Source organism: Momordica charantia (genome assembly GCF_013281855.1).
Source record: "Momordica charantia cultivar OHB3-1 chromosome 9 unlocalized genomic scaffold, Mcharantia_2.0 BLBB01000009.1, whole genome shotgun sequence".
In the NCBI taxonomy this organism is placed as follows: domain Eukaryota; kingdom Viridiplantae; phylum Streptophyta; class Magnoliopsida; order Cucurbitales; family Cucurbitaceae; genus Momordica; species Momordica charantia.
Genome location: NW_028275167.1, coordinates 12461954 through 12484848, shown reverse-complemented (window position 1 = coordinate 12484848; position 22895 = coordinate 12461954). Strand labels below are relative to the sequence as shown.

General features: G+C 38.3%; 1 protein-coding gene across 2 annotated transcripts in view; it reads left to right on the top strand.

Annotated features, from left to right (window-relative positions):
• Positions 1–16103, top strand: part of LOC111022292 (putative triglyceride lipase) — a 47300-nt gene extending 31197 nt beyond the window's left edge. For both annotated transcript variants that reach the window (XM_088116953.1, XM_022299460.2), the window contains 5 exons: positions 12782–12863; positions 13823–13948; positions 14602–14682; positions 14792–14917; positions 15674–16103. In XM_088116953.1, coding sequence (XP_087973079.1) covers positions 12782–12863; positions 13823–13948; positions 14602–14682; positions 14792–14917; positions 15674–15736 — 478 coding nt within the window. In that variant the 3' untranslated portion in view covers positions 15737–16103. The remainder of the gene's footprint in view (positions 1–12781; positions 12864–13822; positions 13949–14601; positions 14683–14791; positions 14918–15673) is intronic.
• The last annotated feature ends 6792 nt before the right edge of the window (positions 16104–22895 follow it).

Here is a 22895-nt window from a genome sequence, read left to right as displayed (position 1 = left end):
CAGCCACGAAGGCTGATTGGGCATCAGTGATAGTGTATGGCAGTACTCGCTTGAGTCTCTCGGAAAGAACTCTTGCTATGATCTTGTATAAGCATGAGATGAGGCTTATAGGGCGAAAAATCTTCTTGGGGATGAGGCATATATTCGTCTCGTTGAGGCTTGCGTTGATAATCCCATTCTTAAAAAATTCTTGGAACACTCTCAAAATGTCGTCTTTGAGGGTGTTCCAAAACTTTTTGTAGAATTCTGCAGTAAAGCCGTCCGGTCCAGGGGATTTGTTAGATCCTAAATCTTTCATAGCATTCCAAATTTCTTCTTCAGTGAAGGGGGTTTCAAGGCCAGTGCTTTGTTGTTGGTTGATGGGACTCCAATCCAGGGGATATGGGAGGAATCTTTGTCCCCCACTTTTAGAGTATAACCTGTCAAAAAAAGAGAGAAATTCTTTTTCGATGTCATTTTCTTCAAAAAGGCTCATATCATTCATGGAAAGAATTTCAGTGATGGTGTTCTTTCGTCTCTTCGATGCTACAATACGGTGGAAGAAAGATGTGTTGTTGTCCCCCTCATGAAGCCATTTAGTTTTGCACCTTTGAAGCCAAAGAATCTCTTCTTTCGCAGCCACCTCAAGGAGATGTGTTTTGATAGATTTCCGCTGGATGCTTTGTACAGTGTTCAAGAGCCCCTCCTCTTCTAAGTCATCCAAAATAGCTAGCTCTGAAGTGAGATGATGCTTTTGTTGTGCTATATTACCAAAGGTTGTTTTGCTCCAAATTTTGATCACTGCCTTTAACCCTTTCAGTTTCATAGTGAAACCATGACCTGGCCAGCCTCTAAGGGGAGTGTTCTTCCACCAATATTCGATCAAAGCAGGGAAGGAGTGGTGTTGCAGCCAAGCATTTTCGAATCTGAAGGGTGTGGGACCTCATTTTGTCATGCCGAAAGACAGATGAAGAGGGAAGTGATCGGATGTGGGGCGGCTCAGCCTTTTGACAGTCACATTCTGAAATTTCGACTGAAAATCATTAGTGGCCAAAAACCTGTCTATCAAAGTGAGGGTAGGAGGGTCCCTGTAGTCTGACCACGTGTATAAGTCGTTAGAAAGGGGGAGATTTTGCAGACCGGCTGATTCAATATAAGTGTTGAAATGGTGCATATTCCTGGTTGGCCTGCGATATGATGAATTCTCGTGTGTCCATCTGATAGAATTAAAATCACTTCCCAAAAGCTAGGAGTCGGTGCAGAGGAAAGAGAGGTCTGATAGCTCTCTCCAGAAAGTTGGTTTTTCCTCTGTTTTTGTAGGGTCGTATACTCCTGTCAACCAGAACTTAGAACCGTCAAACAAAGTGAGAAGGATAGTAAGAGTGTAAAGACCTATTGTGACATCTGACACATAAAAAGAAGGGTCGTTCCACATGATCACGATACCTCCTGATGTGGCCGAGGCATCGAGAGAAGTCCGTCCAATGTCGCGGGAGCTCCACAGTGACTTTATAGTGAGACGATCAACCATATCCAACTTAGTTTCTTGTAGGATGACAATGGTGGGGTTGTGTTTGTTGATGAGGGACTTAATCAAGGCTCGTTTATTCCAAGAGCCAAGGCCCCGAACGTTCCAAGAGATGAAAATCATCTAACAGAGGATAGCCCACCCTGCTTAGATTGACGCTTCTCGTAATTAACGGAGGAGGAGAGCCCAGCAAGTTCTCTAATGCCCTTGTATTCTTTCCGATTTGTCGCTGCTTTCTTGGAGACCTTTGTGGGTATAGGAAAAATGCCCATGCCCATGGTGTTGAGCCAAGGAACAACCACCTGTAGGTACGACGAGGGATGTATGGTAGGGTCAAACAGGTGAGGGGCAGAGTCTGTTTCGTTTGTGGCAAAGGGACGAGTAGCAGTGTCTTCAATAATGTGGGAAGAGAAAACAGGGGAGGGGGGCTCAGTGGAGAGGGGGTAGGGGCTAGAAACACATTGGTCAGAGTCAGAGTGAAGGTCGGGGGGTTTGTAGAGTGTTTTTTGCCCACTGCAAGGTAGGTTTCCTTTTCAGTGAAATTAACGGCTATTTTTGGGCCTTCTATGAGGAGGGCGGGGTGAGGGATGGGGTTTAGGGGGGGTGTGGTGGAAGTGGGTAGGTTCTGGAGTAGAGAGAGAGAGAGGTGAGAGGTTGAGTGTACGAGCGTGGGTTGTCATTCGAGGTACAGCCGTGATCAGTGTTAAGCAAAGGTACTGGTGTGTGACAGGTCCTTGGGAAGGTGAGAGGTGTTGATTGTCAACGGCAGGGAAGGCAAAGGATGCATGGGTGCCAGTTAAGGTCGCGGAGCTCGAGGTGTTGCAGCGCAAAGGTGATTTTGATGGGCTTTGTGAGTCCTGTGTGTCAGGGCGGGTACGATGAGGGGATGTTTCAGAGGATCTTTCAAGGTTTGAAAAGTTACCTTTCTCCAAAAAGGAAAGTTTTGGGCAAGGTCCCAGCAGCCCCTCTGAGTTTGTCCCAGATTGTTGAACGGAGGCTATTCCGACCGGTAAGGCTCCATGGATTCCGGCAGAGAAGCTCAAATATTGTTCAGCCTTATAGAAAGGGTCGATTTGTACCCTCAAATGTAGAGAAGAGAGGGTGGTGATCCAAACTTCCCCAGGGATAAAGCCAAACGGATTGGTCTTTATTCTTATAGTAGCCTCCATCAAATCAAGTCTTGACAAAGTTTTTTTTGAAGTTTCGATGTAACCTCCACATGAATCCCCAATATGGCGCAATGTCGTGTTGTCCCAGAGATTAAGGGGAAGGTTGCGGATTTTTATCCATCCTCCATATGAAGGGACCGGGGGAGGAGAGGAAGGATCAAGATCATTCCATGCCAAGAATTTGAGTTGGGTATCTCCCACTTGATACCAATCCTTTAAGTGACAAAGAGTGAGGGCCTATTCTCTATCCTCACAACGAAGGAGGGCCTTATCAGCTGCAAAGGGATTGAGGGTGCATAGCGTACTGATATGCGTTTGGAGAGCTCTATTTATCTTGAACCAGTCATCATGGAAGCATCTTCGGATGACAATGATGGAGGAGTCTAGTTGAGGGTCTGCTTCTTCATAATCATCACAGATGAAAAGCTTTTGTTTCTTTTTCTTGTACTGTGGTGTGGGTGGAAAAGGTAAGGGGTTTTGTTTCTGTTTGCCTTGTAAAATCGCTTCCCGGTAGGTCAAAGGGCCATTAATAATAGGTAAGATGGGTTGAGCAGAGGTGGTAGGTGTGTTATTAAAGGGCTGGGTTGGTGGGGGAGGTTGTTGGGGTGGTTCATGAAGGAGTCTAGAAAAGGCTTTCCATCCCTTCCTGTCTTCACCAATGGGAATCAGAAGTTTGGTAAGACCACCATTTATGTCCAGTTTAGCAATCTCTGCAAGATAGCCTTTTCTGTTACTCGACTTTTCAACCCAAATGGTTTGGTCGTCTATATGTGTCTCCTTGAAGAACTTCTGGTTAAGAGGGGAAGATATGAGGGTAGAGAAGACAGTCTTAAGCCAAGCTATGGAAGACCAGTGGAGGGAGATGTAGAAAGCTCGGTCTTTGTTGGCTTCTGTGATGCGGACTCTACTTCCTCGATATCTATGATCAGTGTTGATGGAAAAACGCTTTCTTTCGATGGTGATGGAGGTGGGGCGGGGATGGGGAGGGTGAGCCATGAGGAGAGCGAAGGTAGTCTACTGTGGAAGGCATGGGTAAGCTACCGGAGAGGAAGTGGAGAGAGCATCTTTTCGAATTATCCTTTCCTCGCACGGTTTCCTTTAATTAATGGAAAAAAATTCTACCTCCTTTCCAAAAAGAACAATTATTTGCATTGACCCATTGGTTAACCTTCCCCAAGAATAACAATTACAAAAAGGCCATCTAGTTTGTAATAATCATGGAAAAAGACCGTTATTACAAAAAACTTTGTAGTTTATGATAATCATGGAAATAGTGTAATTACCAAAAAAATAAAATTGTATCTAGTACTCCACTGAGAAGCCAAGTACTAAATACTATCCACAACGAATCTTCTGAACTTACAATTATCCTCAAAAGCTCTTTGATTTCTTTCCTTCCACGTAGACCATAATATGGCCTAGGATTAAGTCAACCTTGTATATTTGTCTATATACATAGACTTCAGTAATGAGAATAAGAACAAACTGGTTCTCTCAAACCTTAGTTTCTACATGGTATCAGACCTCTAGGTTTTGTGCCCATTAGGGTTTTGTGCTCATTAGGGTTTTGATGCCCATTAGGGTTTTGTGCCCATTAGGGTTTTGTCCATTGCTATCCAACTCAACTCACTACTACTGCCGCTGCCGACCACCGCCGTTTGCTGATTCGCCAGCGCTACTGTTCGTGGGTTTTGTCTCGCCGCCAATCGTCGTCGCCATCGCCGCCAGTCGCCACCCGTCGCCTTTGCCCCTCTGGTTGTCGTAGGATAACACTTAGGGTTTCTGGGTTCAGAAAACACCTAATCCGGTTTGGTTCCAACAATTTGATTCATCTATTTTATTTGGTTCGGGTGGTTTGGTCTGGTTGTGTCGTTTTGTTCAAATAAGTTCGTTTGTTTGTTATGGTTGAGAAGAAGTCAATCGTAACTTCTGAGGTGATCCCAATGATATCAAAAATCATAGAAAACAAGTTGAATGAAGCACGAATAGATTATTTGTCTGACAAGTTGGGCATGATTAATATATATGCACCAACTTGAGGGGGAGTGTTAGAGTATAGATATTAATATATTTTATATTCTTGTATTAATATTAATTTGTCCTTTGTCCTTTACCTTCTCCTTGTAGGATTAGGTCAACCTTGTATATTTGTCTATATATATAGACTTCAGTAATGAGAATAAGAACAATCTAGTTCTCTCAAACCTTAATAACGAGACGAGCTTTGAATAACGAGACGAGCTTTTTAATATCAAGCTGATGCAAGGGTCTGTGGTGGATGGATACCAAAGAAATAAATAATCTGACAGAAGCCAATTTAGCAACTGGAGAAAAAGTATCAGAATAATTAATTCCATAAGCCTGCACATAACCTTTAATAACGAGACGAGCTTTGAATTGGGCAATCGAAGGCAGTCATCTCGTCCAACATAGCAGCCCACCAACCAAGATGAGACAAAGCTTCATGAACAGTTTTAGGGACAGATAAAAATTCAAGGGATGCAATAAACGAACAGGTGGGTGAGGACAAATGGTTATATGAAACAAAAGAAGAAACAAGATAAGTGCACTTACGCTTACCTTTTCGAAGAGCAATTGGAAGATCATCACTTGTTCCTGGATCCACAGACGAAGAAGCTGTTGGTATGGGGCATGAGACCGAAGGAAGTTGCTATCGAGAATAAACTTAAGTAATAGGTGGGAGAGAAGGATCAAGCACAGAGGGAGATGTATTGCTAGGAAGCACGTAAGAAGAGACAATAGAATAGACAAGAAAGTCATCATCTTCCTTTGAATACTCCCCTTGACTGGTACTCAAGGATGATGAAAAAGGATTATCTTCAAATAATGTAACATCAGGAGATACAAGATATCTATTGAGATAAGGACAATAACATCGATGTCATTTTTGAACACGAGAATAACCAAGGAAAATGCATTTCAATGACTTGGGGTTTAATTTGGTGAACTGGGGGCGAACATCTGGAATGAAACAAGTGCAACCAAATATTTTAGGTTTAATAGGAAATAAAGGTTGTGTAGGACATAGAATACTATAAGGTATCTCACCCTTAATAACTGATGAAAGCATTCGATTAATCAAGAAGCAAGTCATCGAAACAACATTGACCCAAAAATATTTTGGAACATGCATTTGAAACATTAAGGCCCTTGCTGTTTCGAGAAGATGTCTATTTTTCCTTTATGCAACTCAATTTTGAGACGGAGTATCAATACACGAGGATTCAGTATTTTAAAAAGCCCTCTCAGGTGCATGCCTAGGTGCGCCTAGGTGCTAGGTGTCACAACCATACTAGTAGAGAGTAGGTTGACGCCCACGTAGTAGACAAGTGGTGGTAACACTCATGTGTCGCCCGTCGAGACATGTTGAGGGCCGAAAGAGAAGTGTCGTGATGCGATCAAGGAGAATGGTGCATCACCTATCACACCCCAAGGATGTGCACAATAATGCCTAGAGAAGGCGTACGCAGAATGCAAGGTGATGTCAGTGGTGTCGGTGACAAGCTCGATGGGGGCCAGTTGGGGTCGCAGGCCATGATCCTAGAAGTCAGGGTTCCATCGAGAGTTTGGACCAGCGGCTTTAGAGTTAGATGCATATTAGTGAGATATGCAAGCACGCCAAGTTTCGTATCAATCAGAGTTCAGACGTGCGCTCTACGTTGGCGAGTGACTCCTTGCCATTTTGCACGTACACGCCCGTCAGACCATGATTGCATTAAAATGTACTATAGAGGGAGGCGTGGTGTCAGCTCTCCACCACCCCTGGGCCCTGTGGCTTAAGTGAGCTACCCCATAGCACATGTGTGTGTCATGGCATGGGCGAGCGTTGCAAGACCAAGGTCTTGGTTTGTCTTCCTTCGAGAATGGGAATCTCAAGGACAGTGTCGGGCGACACGGGCGTGCCGGCATTGCGGCTCGTCCTATGGGCTAGAGGTTGCACATAGGGGTCGTTATGCGGTATGGTATGCTCGAATGACATGGCACGGGCGCGAGAGTCGTCATGCCTCGATTCTGTCCGGATGGATGGATGTCCGAAAAGTCCTGATCATAAAGACAAGTCCATGGGTCGATTCTCGGTATGCATGTACAAGGGAGCAGTGAAGCCCGATGACATCCTGATGCTCGGGGTGGCATCCTACAGTGCTGGTGGGCACCCGGTAGGTGAGCAAAAGATAGTCTTATCCCGGTAAGCAACAAGACTCATCCCGGTTGCCAAATTCAGTCATTCCTTGTCTGGATCTCAGCAGGAACCATCCCGGCAGTACCCGGTAAGGTCGTTTAGAGTTCTTGACTAGTTTCTCGGCAAGAATGGTCTTAGAGGCGTCCAACGGGCTCGATAAACTAGTTTTGACATAGTTAAGTGGTAGGAATCTCCAGGTAGTACTCGGTTGTCGTTTTAAGCTCGTTCTAACCCCGTCAAAGGTTAGAACTCATCCCGGTAAGATCTTGGCTCATTGTAGGAGCAGGACTGCCGAGTGGCCGAGAACCAACATGGTTAGAAACATGTTGTGACATCGTGTTTAAAGGACCTTGGCCTAGTGTAGAGGCAAGGTAGAGCCGTGGGGCTTGGCCTAGTGTAGAGGCAAGCCAGCTAGAATCGCGAGAAAGTTTAAATGCACGTACGGGCGACATGCATTGTCGAGACAAGTCAGAATTCCGCATGCAAGTGAAGCTCGGTTCAGGAAGAAAGAACCTCGTCTAAGGTCCAACGAAGCCATAAAGGGCGGGAAAAGTATATTGGGATTAGAGTTCCCCGTAAGGCTGGCCATGGTCGAGCTTAGATCATGGTGCCGCACGATTGAAAAAGGTACGACCGTGGCAGTAGGCGCAATGCCAGCACCTCTCCTAAAAAAGGTGAGGCGACACAAAGAAGGCCCGGATTAAGCGTGAGCCTTGTGCTGAAGCTCTGAGGCACAAAGCATAGCGCCTCAGGAGCTTATTTAATGAGTAGAAAAAAATTAAACCCATACCATTTCTCTTTTTTTCTTTCCCCATGATTCTTCCCCTCGTGCATTTCATCTTCTCTGTTAAATTTCTCTCTCTCATATGGTCAAAAAGGAAAAGAAATGGTCGGAGGAAAGGCAGAAGGAAGAGAGGGAAGGGAAGAAGAAAAATTGGTAGCGAAGAAGAATTGGAGGAAAGGTAGAAGGAAGAGGAAAAGATAGGTTTGATTGTTTGAAGAAGAAGATAAGTTTGCATTAAAGAATTTTACGTTTTCTAGACTCACAGAAGAGGTTGCATGCCAGTCGAATTGCCACGTGGCAGTATTTCTCTTCCGAATTCTGGTTAAGCATTACTTTTTCCCATTTATTTAGAAGAAAATCTCTCTTAGTTTTAAATTCGTATGTCTTTTATTTTTTACTTTTCTTAATTGTTGAAGTTAATTTTTATATGAATGTTATATATTTTTTTATATTTTACATTTTAAAAAAATGAGTGTTTATTTTTTTAACCTATAACTTACCGTTGAATATTTATTATTTTTCATATGTACATATATATTTATGTATTTTTTTATATATAGTGCACATCACAGAAAAAGTCCGCACGTTTTTTTTGCGCCTCGCGCTTAAGCTCCGTAGGGCTATTGCGCTTTAGTGCGCCTCAAGCTTATAAAAACACTTCGACGATTGATGAAGAATATCTAAATAGGAGCTAAGTGCACCAGAAAAATATTCTTTAGCATTATCACTCCGTAGAATTTTAAGAGAGCCACCAAATTGAATTCGAATTTCAACATGGAAATTACGAATTGAGACGATGAAACTTTGCAAATTGACATGACTCATAGTCTAAAGAATGTAAACTATGAAATTGAGGACGGAGACTCTTTAACATGTGTTAGAGTATATATTAGTATATTTTATATTCTTGTATTAATATTAATTTGTCATTTACCTCCTCCTTATAGGATTAGGTCAACCTTGTATATTTGTCTATATATATAGACTTTAATAATGAGAATAGATTACATTGGATTCTCTCCAACCTTAGTCTCTACATGGTATCAGAGCTCTAGGTTTTGTGCCCATTAGGGTTTTGATGCCCATTAGGGTTTTGTGCCCATTAGGATTTTGTGCCCATTAGGGTTAGGATTTTGATGCCCATTAGGGTTTTGCGCCCATTAGGATTTTGTGCCCATTAGGGTTTTGATGCCCGTTAGGGTTTTGCGCCCATTAGGGTTTTGTGCCTTAGGGTTTTTGTTCATTGCTATCCAACACTCACCGCCGCCGCCCACCGCCGCCGTCGCCGATCACCGCCGCCGCTGCCGTTCACTGCCACCGCCGCCGACCATCGCCACCGCCGCCGTTTGCTGATTTGCCAGTTATTTTTCCAATTGCTATTCGTGGGTTTCGTCTCGCCGTCCTTCGCACCTTCGTCGCGGTGCACTTCCGTGACCGCCAATCGACTTTACCCCTCTGGTTGTCGTGGGGGAGCACTTGGGGTTTCTGGTTTCAGAAAACACCTAATTCGGTTTGGTTCCAACCGTTTGATTCATCTGTTTTGTTTGGTTCGGGTGGTTTGGTCTGGTTCTGTCGTTTTGTTCAAATAAGTTCGCTTGTTTGTTATGGCTGAGAAGAAATCAATCGTAACTTATTATGAGGTGATCCCAATGATATCAAAAATCATAGAACACAAGTTGAATGAAGCATGAATAGATTATTTGTCTAACAAGTTGGGCATGATTAACATATATGCACCAACTTGAGGGGGAGTGTTAGAGTATATATTAGTATATTTTATATTCTTGTATTAATATTAATTTGTCATTTACCTCCTCCTTATAGGATTAGGTCAATCTTGTATATTTGTCTATATATATAGACTTTAATAATGAGAATAGATTACATTGGATTCTCTCCAACCTTATTCTCTCCAACCTTAGTCTCTACAACATGGATAGTGATGGATGACCCAAACGACAATGTTATTCAAAAGGAGAAGGCACTCGAGTACAAACAATGGCTGTAGGTATTTGTGTATCAAATGTGTAGAGGCCATCAGATTCACGCCCTCTACCAATAGTCTTCTTCGTCATAAGATCCTGAAATAAGCAATAACCAGGAATGAATAAGACACAACAATTGAGATCACGAGTAAGTTTACTGACAGATACCAAATTAAACGAGAATTGTGGTAAATTTAAAACAGAGATCAATGAAAGAGATTTGGAAGGATGAATTGTGCCAGAGCCAATAACAGGAGAAGTGGTGTCATATGCTAGGGTAACATCAGGCAAAGATGTAGATGGGGAAAAAGTAGTAAATAAGTTAGGGTTACCTGACATATGATATGTAGCACCAAAGTCAATAACCCATTTTGACGCGGAGGAAAGAAGATATTTACTGGTATTACCTGACTCAGCGATGGCGGTAATCAGATTAGAGGACGATGCAGTCAATGACTTTTGGTAGTGTTGGAACTTAGCAAACTCTTCTGCAGGAATCGTAACTAGCTTGCTAGCATTATCAGGAGTAGATGCAACATGTGGAGACTATGTCCTCTAACTTTTATTTAATAGCTTTCTACATTCTCGCTTTGTATGACTAGGCTTATGACAATAATTGCATATAATGATGTCTCCTGAATTTGATTTTGGAGCACTAGAATTTCATCGTTCAGTGTTTGAACTCGTAGAATTCCCTTGGTAGGTGTTATCGCGGTGTGCATTTGTACGTCCGACCAAAGCACTATTGGATTGGGATGACTGGATGGGTTTTGATTTCCCAATGCAAAGTACTCAAGTGTACGCCTCCTCTAGAGATGTGATTTTTGAATCCAAATTTAGGTGGAAGATCAAGAAGAAAACTCATAACTGCTAGTTGTTCACGTTGGGCAAATCAAAATTTTACATTAGTACTATTTGGAAGTAATGCATTAAACTCCGCATAAATTCTTTTGCGCTCCATGAAGTAACTATGAAGAGATTGTTTGCCAAACTCAAGTTGGTAAAAACTCTTAAATATTTCAAATATTCGATTAACGTTGTCTTTTCCAGAATAAAGGAATTCTAAGTATTGAAGTAACTCTTTGACTGACTCACAATGGTTGACCATGTCGATAATGTCACTTTCAATCGAATTCTTGATCTGTAGAATCTGTCTAGCATCATCCTGCTGCCAAGCTTTCTGTCTCTCATCCTTAGGTGGGTCTTCGATTATGTGATCGTCCATATCAATACTGTGCAGAAAATTACAAACATTGATTCTCCCTGAAGAGTAGTTTGATCTAGTCAACTTATGTTATGTGATTTTTGATATCATCGAGATCATCTCAGATGTTACGATTGATTTCTTCTCAACGATTTGAACCAAACGATAAAACCAGACCAAAACCAACTGAACAGAAGCAAACAAATCAGGTTGGTTGAGGTCAAACCGACTAGATCAAATCGGTTGAATCGGATTGTATGAACCGGACCGAACTGCCTAAAACCTTTTTTGAAACCAGAAATCCTAGCATAGCCACGCCTTCAATTAAGAAGGAAACAACGAACCACATCAATGGAAAACCAGAAACCCTAACAAAATAGAGGCGGCAACAAAGGCTCCACGACAAATGGAAAATGGTGGCTGACGGCGAAGTGCAGTGAAGGGCAGCGACAGGAAGCGAAACAGAAAACAACCGCGACAAGTCATAACCCACAATTCACGAACGAACACCACAAATCAAAGAACGAGCACAACTTCGGGTGCAACAATGGCGACGACGGCAGCGGCGGGTGGCGGTGTCAACGACGATGGTAGTGGCAGCGGAGTGGAGTTTCAAGAGGGTGCTTTAACAAACTCTAATGGACACAAAACCCTAAGGGGCACAAAACCCTAAGGTTCAACAAATTTTAAAGGAAACCTAGGTCTCTGATACCATATTAACTTATACCATATTAACTTTTAGAGAGACTAACAAATATGATTTTCTTGAACTTAATTGATTACTTGATACAAACCCAATGACCTATTTATAATACTATAATTCCTAAACATAATAGGAATAGGAATCTAATACAATAAGATAAAATATATTAATAAATACTCTAACAAACCTTAAGCCCGCCAACGATTCCAACATCCACCGTTTAATTTTTTTTTTTTTTTTTTTGTTATCCTTCCAAAGAGTGTTGTATCTTTTATCATTAATTTTTTTCATTACTAAAATTTTTTTGCTTTTTATTAAAAAATAGTTAAAAAACACTTTTGGTTTCTGTACTTTGGCTAAAGTAACAATTTAGTCCTTGAACTTTAGTTTGTAACGAGAACCCTTGACGTGGGGACTCTCTCTTGGGGTCTTTGGCTTTACTCATTTAGGGCTTGCCATATTCGAACCCACCAATAAGCAGTGGGAGAGGCACCACCACCGCTTAATCCACGAAGCAGATAGGACGAAACCTGAGTGGATCTGCGGCAAAGCGGAGCCTCCGGGGGTATGGCGCCATGCATAAACTGCATCGGATAAGCTAGTACGAAAATAATGTATATAAATAGAGAACGGCACTACTAACCAAGCCAAGCCTAGTTCTCGCCGATAGGCGCTGGGATTTAGTCCCAGTACTTTTAGATTGGTAACAATTTAGTTCTTGAACTTTAATTTGTAACAATTTAGTACTTGTAATTTAAAGTTGATAACAATTTAGTATTTATCGTAAAATTTTTTTGTTAAATTTCTTATATATATAGGTTGACAAACTAAAAAGGGACCAAATATGTTTATAATTACAAAGATTAAATTGTTATACGATAAAAATTGACACTTAATTTTAATAAAATTTGTTACAATAGGGACTAAATTGTTACAAATTTTAAATGATAGGGACTAAATCGTTACAGGTTAAAATTCAAGGACTAAATTGTTACTTTAGTGAAAGTACATGGACTAAGTCGTTACAAACTAAAGTTCAGGGACTAAATTATTACTTTAGTGAAAGTATAAGGACCAAATGTGTTTTTTAACCTAACAAATAAATAAAATAAAATGATCCTACTTTACTGTTCTGATTTGCAAGAATTGGAAGTCTGCGTGATCATTGTTCCAATATATAGCAAGCAAAAGTCTTTCTTATCCCCTTTTTTTTCCCTCTCTAAATTAGGCACGGGGCAATAAATGTGACTATGTACAATTTTGGATCTCCTAGAGTCGGCAACCGGCAATTTGCACAAATTTATAATGAGGTACGAAGTTCCCTTGTTTGTTTCAGTCTTCTTTATTGCCTCTCCTGTAAAATAGAATATTCGTTTATTCACGTTGTTAGCTTCTCCGTCCCTATTTTCCTGGGTGGAACTCCGTGCATTTGGTATAAGAAGCAAATTTCGGCATTTTTTCTTCCACAATTTGAAATAGTTGATTGAATGACATGCAATGGACTCTCATGGCAATCTAGTTTGTAATGTTTGCATAGAGTGATGGACTTGATGTACATGGAATAAATGATTATATTCTCATATAATATTAAAAGTAAGAAATAATGGCCTTGTTATATAGGAGAAAGGCTCCATACAAAAATGGAAATAAGAATAAGAATAGGAATAAACTAAACCACTAAATGTCTTAATATTTACAAATAATAAACCAACAATTAGGAGTGCTTTTCTAGAGTTTATCCTTCTAGCTTCTGGTTTTTTAAGTAATACATGGTATGTTATCTCACTCGTTTAATTATAAAATACAATTGGCCTACAGTTAGGAGTGGCACTCCAACGGTAAAAAGAGGAGAAAAAGAAAGGTAATTATAGTCTAGTATGTACAGAAGGAAAGTTGCTGATATCATTTAAAATCTCATAACTAAGTTTTATCCAGATAAAAAAAGAAGAGAAAATTTCCAACAAATGAGTCCAATATTATCTCACAAGCATTTCAAAAACCTGTCTGAATGTGTACAACCAACCCAAAAAAAATAACAGAGCGAGAGAGAGAGAAAAAAAAAGATCTCATCCACATGATCCAATGCTTCAATTTGAATGTTTAATGAGAGTTTTCAGACGTCGGATGTGTTAGATATGAACATAGTCTGTCTGTCTTCATGTTTTACTTTTGGATGATTAAGTAAATCTTAGTTACTTTTTCTTTTCTTTTCTTTTCTTTTTTTTCTTTTTTTTTTTTTTTTTTGCAACCTCATCACTAAATAATGCAGAAAGTGAAAGACAGTTGGAGAGTTGTAAACCACAGAGACATTATTCCAACAGTTCCTCGTTTGATGGGTTATTGCCACGTGGCTCAACCCGTTTATCTTGCAACTGGAGATCTGAAAGATGCCTTGGTGGGTACTTATTACAGTTTTCCTTTATCTTTTGCCAATCTTCTTTTGTGCATTCTGTTAAAATGATTCATAAAAAATTAAATTTACTATATTAAATTTCCTTTATCTTTTGGTGGTGATTTAATGTGGTATTAAAGTAGAATGTTTTTGAACTCCAATGATTGTCATTTCATCCCCAGTTAATATAGATGACTACTTATTGGGACTTGTGCAAATTCCAAGCCTGTAAAGTATCGATAACAAAATTAAGTTTCTTGTAACCTATCAGCTTAGACTCTTAGATTCAATTGAGATTTAACCAATTTGAACTTGGTATAATCGGTGCATGTGCTAAAATTTTATTAGTTTGACAACGTTTGTTCCCGCAAAGGCATTTTCAAGCAACTAGGAATTATGATCTTCAGTATTTGGGAGAAAAAGACATTCTACTTTTTCTTTTTGTGCAAAATTGGTGTGGAGAAAAAGACATTCTTCAGTATATGAACATGCTCAAATTGATTCTACGTTAAATTGACATTTTACTTCTGCAATCAACAATCAAAGTGGACTCAAGTTACAATCCAAGCCAAGAATGGCCAAATTAAGGGTAAAAAAGAAAAAGACATTTGAGTTCAATAGCAAATTGATTAATGCAATTGCTACGAGCTATCCAGGAAAATATGGAGCTTCAAGCAGATGGTTATCAAGGTGATGTCATTGGGGAGGCCACACCAGATGTTTTAGTCAACGAATTTGTAAGTTTGTTGCCTTTTTATTATAATCCTGAAACCGATCTATCTATGGACCAAATTTTACTGTTCTTGAGATCAATGCTCATTATTTCTGAATTTAACCATTCTGCAGATGAAGGGTGAAAAGGAACTTGTTGAAAAACTGCTGCACACAGAAATAAACATATTCCGTGCAATTAGAGATGGAAGTGCGCTTATGCAACACATGGAGGATTTCTACTACATTACATTGCTGGAGGTAAATCAATGTCTCTGTCTCTCTCCATACATTTTATGTCTAAACCGCCATAATTTTCACACTCTTGTTCTGGTCCGTAAACTTTCAAATATTATATATTAGTCCTCTCAACTTTCAAATATTATATATTAGTCCTCTCAACTTTCAAATACTCTGATACTTGATTTGTTACCTCTGATTTTAAACACTTGTTCATGTAGATAGCTGCCCATTAAATGGGTGAGAAAAAAACATGCATACTTTATGTTTCTATTAAACAATTACTTTAAATTTTGTTTGTCCTTGAACTTTACTTCACCTTAAATTTTTTTTTTTTTTAATTCTAGCTGATTAATAGAGATCTACATATTTGAACACCTAGTAGGTTTGGTGTCGGGTTTTGAAATAGATTTAGGTTCTTGTCAGATTAATAAAAATTTAATGCTAAGGAGTAAAACATATATATATATTTTCATAATTATAGGAACTAATATAGGACATTTGAAAGTGTAAGGACCTAAACGAGAATAAGTATGGAAGGTAAAGAAAAGAAATAGAATTTGAACTCCAAATAATTGTATTAAAAAATTAACATGGTTTAAATGATTTTCTATTCAAAGTTTAGGGACAAACAAAACGTTTAAAACTTTAGGAACCAAAATAGAATAAGCAGGAAAGCTCAAAAACTAAAATAGGATTTAAACATTTTATATAAATTAGTCTTCACAAAAGCATATGTTTTGGTAAATCACGTTTGAGCTTTGTTTCTATGTTCAGAATGTGAGGTCTAACTACCAAAACGTTGGCAACTTACAATCGGACCAACAGGGTGACTTGTGAATTGGCTAAGGTTCTCTGCCATATCAAAGCGTGCACTGCTTTACCTCTTTTAGGCGTTATATTCCAATTCAGTCAACTGCAATTGTAGTACGGTGGCTGATTATTGAAGTTGTACAACTACTGCAATAAAGCTAGTTTATATTTCTTCTATATAGCTTTCATTGTCGACATTTGTATATCCTGACCTTGTTATTTGTGGTAATGTAAAATGTGCATAAACCTCAAAACAACTTGTTTAAGGAAAATTGCTTAGGATACAAGGTCCAGAGGAAGCGATAGAAAAGGAAAAAAAATGTGCAGACACTTTTTGTTAGCTTTTGGTCGTCCTAAGAATTATATTGAATCGCTGAAGTGGTTGCTTGGTCAATTTTTAACTTGATGTCACCTCTTTCTTCCTACTTTTCCAAGTATAAGTTCAAGTGAACGAGTTTGAATCTAAAACTTGTATGGTAAATTTTCTGGAGGGGGAGAATTTATTCGCTATACCATTGAACCTTCAACCTCAAGAAAGATATTTGATATCTTATCTATTGAGCTTAGATATTTAGATTAGTGTAGAGATGGTAAAATTACAAAAGGTTTAGATTTTATATTATAAATAATTGTGAAAGTGGCAGTAGAATAATGAATTTTTATATACTTGGACTAAGGGCTTATGCAAGCTATAAATTTGAGGTGCGCCATTGAGGAAATTTTACACCAACTTAAATTGAGGGCGAATTTTCATGTGTCTGTTTTCTCTATCTTTAATCTACTTACAGTTGTTAGATGCAGAAGTTTTCTATTTATAATCTTGACATTTGATTTTATTTGAAAGTAGTGAAACAGTTGAACTAAATGGGTTATTTAATATAATTTAATATTTTTTATGTATTTATGGTTCAAGTTTTAACATTTGATCATTATTATTGAAGTCCGATACATCTGGTGGGGCAATACAATACAAGATGTATTTTTTTAGTACAACATGTAGGGAGTTAGGATTGAACTTACAACATCTTGGTTAGAGATATATATCAATTACTATTGAAATAAACTCGTTTTTGTTAAATTTTATTTGGTTTGTTAAATATATTTATATTTCATAATTAATTGATAGACAAATGAAATCTAATGTTAGATTTGTAAATGATAGAATTTTCTTAGTTTTGGTATATTGATCTCGTATCTATCAATGAGACAATTGTCAGCATTTCAGTTTTTCATTTTGTGATACCTTTATAGAGATGTAATCATACCTCATGTCTCACTGTTGAGGGGTGTTCTTTTCAAAGAAAGTTTGAGATATATATTTAAGAAAGACAGAAACATAATGACAAAGGAATGTAGAATGATATAGTAATTTTAAAATAAATGGATAAAGTGCATGACCATTATATTTGGAAATTTTAATTTGGGAAGTGTTCAAATTTACAAATATTTTTACAACAATATTACTAGAGAAGAGATCAGAAAGATCTTACTAAAAGTTGGCCACTGTAATCTGACTGTAGGCAATTTCAAAAGAAACTCCACCGTCTTGATTCAAGGCCCTCGTATTGTGAATACGTTGTCAAAGTTTCTGCACAATCAGACCACGGATCATCTCCAAATGTGTAGGAATACTTTTGTACGTATTCGGCCATTTCTTTTCTTTTCTTTTTCTTCTATTTTTCTCTCTCACCAGCTCACTCTCATGCGTGACATAGACCAACCACCGCCCTCTGTTTTAAACAAAAAAATAAACCTAAGCCCACCATATGGGCTTTAGTTGGGCTTCACAAAAATAGTGAAAGCCCCAACAAATTTCCCATTTTTTGTTGTGCGAAGGAGATTGTCATTATAGTAATGAGGCGAAAAAACTAAAGCTTTTTTCTCAATGAATTTTTTGTCAGCATATCGATCCATTACAATCAGTATATATCTCTCATCCAGTGATACCTCGCATCTATATGTTCAGTTATGGATTGAAACTTTGAATTCTTACCAAGATAAATAGCACTTTGATTATCAAATAATATCATATACTGTCGTTGTTTGAGATTGAGTTCCTGTATAAAGTGTTTCATCCACAACATCTCCTTGCACGTCTCTGTTGCTACAATATACCCTAATTCATCATATAAAGTGCAACGCACCTCTGTAATCTTGACTGTTATGGTATTGCATCACCTGCAAATGTCATCAAGTAGTCGGAAGTAGATTTTAGGTTATCTAGATCACTTGCCTTATCTAAATTAATGTAATCGACAAGCATTGGCTTTACACTTTCAAAAGTGAGCTTCAAACTGGAAGTGCCCTACAAATATCTCATGATATACTCAGCTGCCTCCCAATGTTGTTTTCTTGGAACTGTACGTAAAATGACTAATAACACAAACAACATGAGCAATATATGGTCTATTGCATATCCTAACGTACATCAATTTTCCAACTTTTTCTTTACAGAAAGTTCTCAACTATTGAAGCATATGGAACTATGCTCATGTATTTCCTCCTCTTTATCGGTAGAAGAACTCTGGTTGCTACTAAATTTGAAATGATTGGATAAAGGAAAATTGACTGCTTTAGCTTTGTTCGTATTGAATCTTTCAAGTACCTCCTCTATATAAGGCTGTTGAGACATATACAATTTCTTGGATACTTTGTCTCATGTCATACGAATTCCAATAATCTTCTTCACTGATCACAAATCCTTCATGGCAAAGGATTTGCTCTTTTTTTTTTTTTTTTTGAAATAAAAGGATTTGCTCAATTGTTTTTTCAATGTATCAATTTTTGAAATATTCCTGATCAACATAAAGCAATAGTGTAATAAAGTCACTATCAGAAAACTTTTGCATAAATGGTTGCAAATAAGTATTCTTTCGCTTTTAAAACTAAACTACGATTAAGATAAATAGAATAACAAGGAAATTAAGTCGGAAACAATAGAAGTGATCACAATCCACAAGAAATGATCAGAAAAAGGGGAGAGGTTAACTTCTATTGCTTTGTTGCTACTACCTAATGCTCTCTGGCATCAAAATCCACTACAGCCAAACAGACACGATATTCTTCCGAATCATCCAGATTTTGTTTTCATCACTTCCATTGCTTCATGAATTATTCAACTCAGTTTTTAGGCAACACTAGTGTTCCCCTTTAATCGACATTGCATTTACTTGTGTTCTGTTTATGATTTCTTGTTATTTTATAATTAATGTCATTCATTATTATAAGTTTGGTATGATTGGTATTCTTAAGTGTATTTTTGAAGTATTTTACTCAAACCCTGTGAATTTTGACATTGTTTACCACTACAAACGATATTTATAGTGTACACTTACACTTGAACTCACGTGGTTGTGTGGAACTCAACAACATGCGCCTCTGCATTTTTCCAAACAATAAAAGCGCCTAGAGAAAGCCGCTACTTAGCAGAGATCTTCAATGCTATAACAAAGCCTGGGACCAGCACAAAATGCCACAAATGAATGTAATGTTTACAACTTTTTGAAATAAAGCTGAAAAGTGGTTGAATCTAAAAATATCATTATTTAAGCTCTAAATACATGCAAGTCAAGGTTGAAATCTTCCTTAATACCCAACTTTACACTAAAATAAATTCAAAATAACTCTTTTCTTGAGAGTTATCATAAACCCACTTATTTTTTAGTGTGACTTTCTCTTTAGGCAACTTGACAAACTTAAAATTGTAGTTTCCATGCAATGACTTCATTTCATCTTTCGTTGCTTCAGTCCACCCTCTTTTGTGCTCATTTTTCATGACATTCTCATAACTTTTAGGCTCTCCTCCCTTAGCTAGTAATACATGCTCATTAACAGGATATCAATGCATTGACAAATCTCCTAAGTGAAAGATCTATTGGAATTTTTGTTTTCAACGACTGATCATGAACATCATCATCTACTTAAACCTCGTATGGACCCTCTACCTCATCTGTATCATCAAGCTTATCATTTTAAACCTCATTCTTAGTTTGTGTGTAAGGTTGTGTTAAAGGAACTAAATCCAAGTCAATCAAATCATCACTGTGTTGAAACTTTGTTTCATATATCTTCTTGATGTCTTGTATGGTATGGTCTTCTACAAATACAACATCTCAACTTCTTAAGAGCATTTTCTGTATTGGATCATACAGTCTCTAACCGAACTCATCTTGGTCATAGTCAATGAACACACATGATCTTGTCTTTGTATCAAGCTTTGATCTATCATCTTTGTGAACATGTACGCAGGTGATTATAAGACATTTCCTTACCTAACCAAATTCTATTTGGGACTTCAAAACTCAAAGGAACACATGGCGTGAGATTCAAAACATGCAAAACTGTACTCAATGCTTCCCACTTAGAAAGATCTTAGTAACTGTGACTGTGAAAGCAAGCATCTTACCCGTTCAACTAGTGTTATGTTCATTCTATCAGCTAGGCCCATTTAACTGAGAAGTCTTAGGAGGTGTCTTTTGATGTCGAATACCATGACGTTTACAATACTCATCAAAAGGTACATAATGCTCACTTCCATTATTGGTCCAATGTACTTTGACTTCTTACCAATTTCTCTTTAACAAGAGCATGAAATTGTTTAAATACTTGCAACATCTACTCTTTAGATTTCAACGTATACCATATTTTCCTCGAATGATCATCTATAAATATCACAAAATATAAGGAACCTCCCATCAGACCACGTACATCAGAATATACCAAGTCAAGTATATTTAGCTTCCTTGAGTGCTGAAACGCCTTAAAAGAAACTCTTGTTTGCTTCATTGCTAAGACATGAGCACTTGTTTTCAAAGGTGCATTCTTTATACCAGAAAAATAATTCTTCTTGGCCAAAATCATTAAGACCTTCTCACTAATATGACTAAGCCTTTTATGCCAAGCTCAACGATCTTTCCATCATCCACTACACTTATGGGAATCAGTAACATTTGCCTACATCAAATATAGTGAGGAACACTTCTCTCCCTAGCTACAACCATTGAGCCTTTAGTAAACTTCTACTTACCACCATAGAGGGTATTTAAAAAAATCTTCATCATCAAGCTTACTTGTGGAGATTAAATTCATGCAAATATCAGGGATGTGTTTCACATTCTTCAAAATCTGCATAGTATCATTCTTGGCCTCCAAGCGTACAACAACAATACCACAGGGTTTACCTAATCCATAATTGTCAATCCTAACACTGTTGAAATCACCACATCTGTAGGATGTAAAGAATCACTCTTAGATGTATCATGAATTGACGCACTACTATTCAACTACTCTATTGTGTAGATAGATTTATAACATCACCATAAAATAATATAAGGAACTCCTCAGTAGTTGTTAAGTCCACACAACTGTGCTGACAACACGTGCAAGTATACACGAAATCATCGATTGTATTACGTAACGAGGTCGATTCCACATGGATTTTTGGATAATATTTTAACTACACTCGTAGATACCAACAAAGAAGAATACAAAGAGTTTGGTCTATGGAATTTATCTAAAAGAAATAAAATAACAACACGACAGCAAATGCTCGCAACAGAAACCAATATCGAAGCTGACGACAAGAAAAAGCTCTAACACAGAAAACGAAAATGACGAGTTAACTGATATGAGAAAGGCGGGGGAGATTCAGCATGCTTTCACCAATTATCAACCTACCCTCTAGCTTGACTAACATCTATTAATGCCAGCTCGACTCGGTTTCCTTTCGAGACACCCCAAACATGAGTAAATACAACTTCCGTTGCTAAATACCCAAGCAATAAAAGCAAGCTATAAACAAGACTAGGGGACCTCATTCCTGAGTATCCCTAAAGCTGTAGAAAAACGCTAATCTCAAGTAAAGCAAGTCAGCACCCATAAGCCCTTCCAGGTCAATACAGAAGCTAGCGAACACGACAGAGCGACCAACGATGTCACGCAAGATTGAAGAAATACAATACAGCTTTACTTAAAAACGGATGTAGCAACTAGAGTTCAGTATTAAATCAGTTACAGCATGTGAGCCTCCCCCAAAATGGAGTTTAGTTCATAATAGGTAAAGAAAATAAAATGGAAGAAAAGATAATACAACCCATTTCAGGGTAGCAGCAACAAAACACAAAGAATAAGAAGCTGTCAGCTCGTCGAAGCAGGTGGCCCTTCTCTTTTCCGAATCAAGTGTTGCCTCAAAAATGGAGATATTCATTTCTCTTGTCTTTTCAGCTCTCCAAATTTGTCTCCCTTGGGATCAGTGTATTTGTCGGCTAGGGCAAAACATCCCTTAAATATCGAGTTCCGTTTTTAGGGCACCCAACTGGGGTTTGTACGGACATAGGTAAATCCTGTGTTTTGACTTTAACTGTGCAGTAACTCCATGCTCCAGCTCCGCTTTGCTCTGGTTTCACATGCTCTGTCTTGAAAACGCGTGGACTGCTCTTATCTGGTTCAACACTTGCTTCCTACTTTGGATCTTCTTTACAAACCTGTGCAAATGAACCAAAAATACGAGAGTTTATGTTGTTTTTGTCCAAAGCTCTCAAGACTAAAGGTATTTAGCTAGGATTTCACATTTTAACACTATTCTAGCTATTTATGACCTGAAATCGACACACTAAGATATTTTACTACCTTTTTCACTAAAATAAACACCAGAATAACTCTCCTTTGGAGAGTTATCAGTAGCTGCAACAAATCTATCTGAGTCATTAACATCATCATTCTTCTTTTCCTTACCTTTATCATTTTTATTTTCTCTTAAGTTATAGACAATTCTCCATCATATGTCCTTTTATGCCACAATGAAAACTCTCAATATTACTAAATCGGTTGTTCTTACTTTTGCTTCTGTGTTTATCTTTTAGACCTTTGCTCTTACTCATCCTCCTCCTTTCAGTAACAATAACCTCTTACTCCTCCACCATTTGCTGCCTATCGCCCGTTGCCCAATGTGCGCAATGTCACGATAATACTTTGTTCAACTGTGCGACGACATGATCTTACCTTGATCATGATCAGCCTTAAAATGAACTCTAGCCTCAATATACTTTTCGCCCCTTTTGTGGCTTCGTCGGACCTTAGGTAAGGTTCTTTCTTCCTTGATCGAGCTTCACTACTTGAGCAACTTTCTTGTCTTCGTAATGCACGCTGCATGTACGTGCATTTTAAATCTTTCGTGTCTCTAACCGCC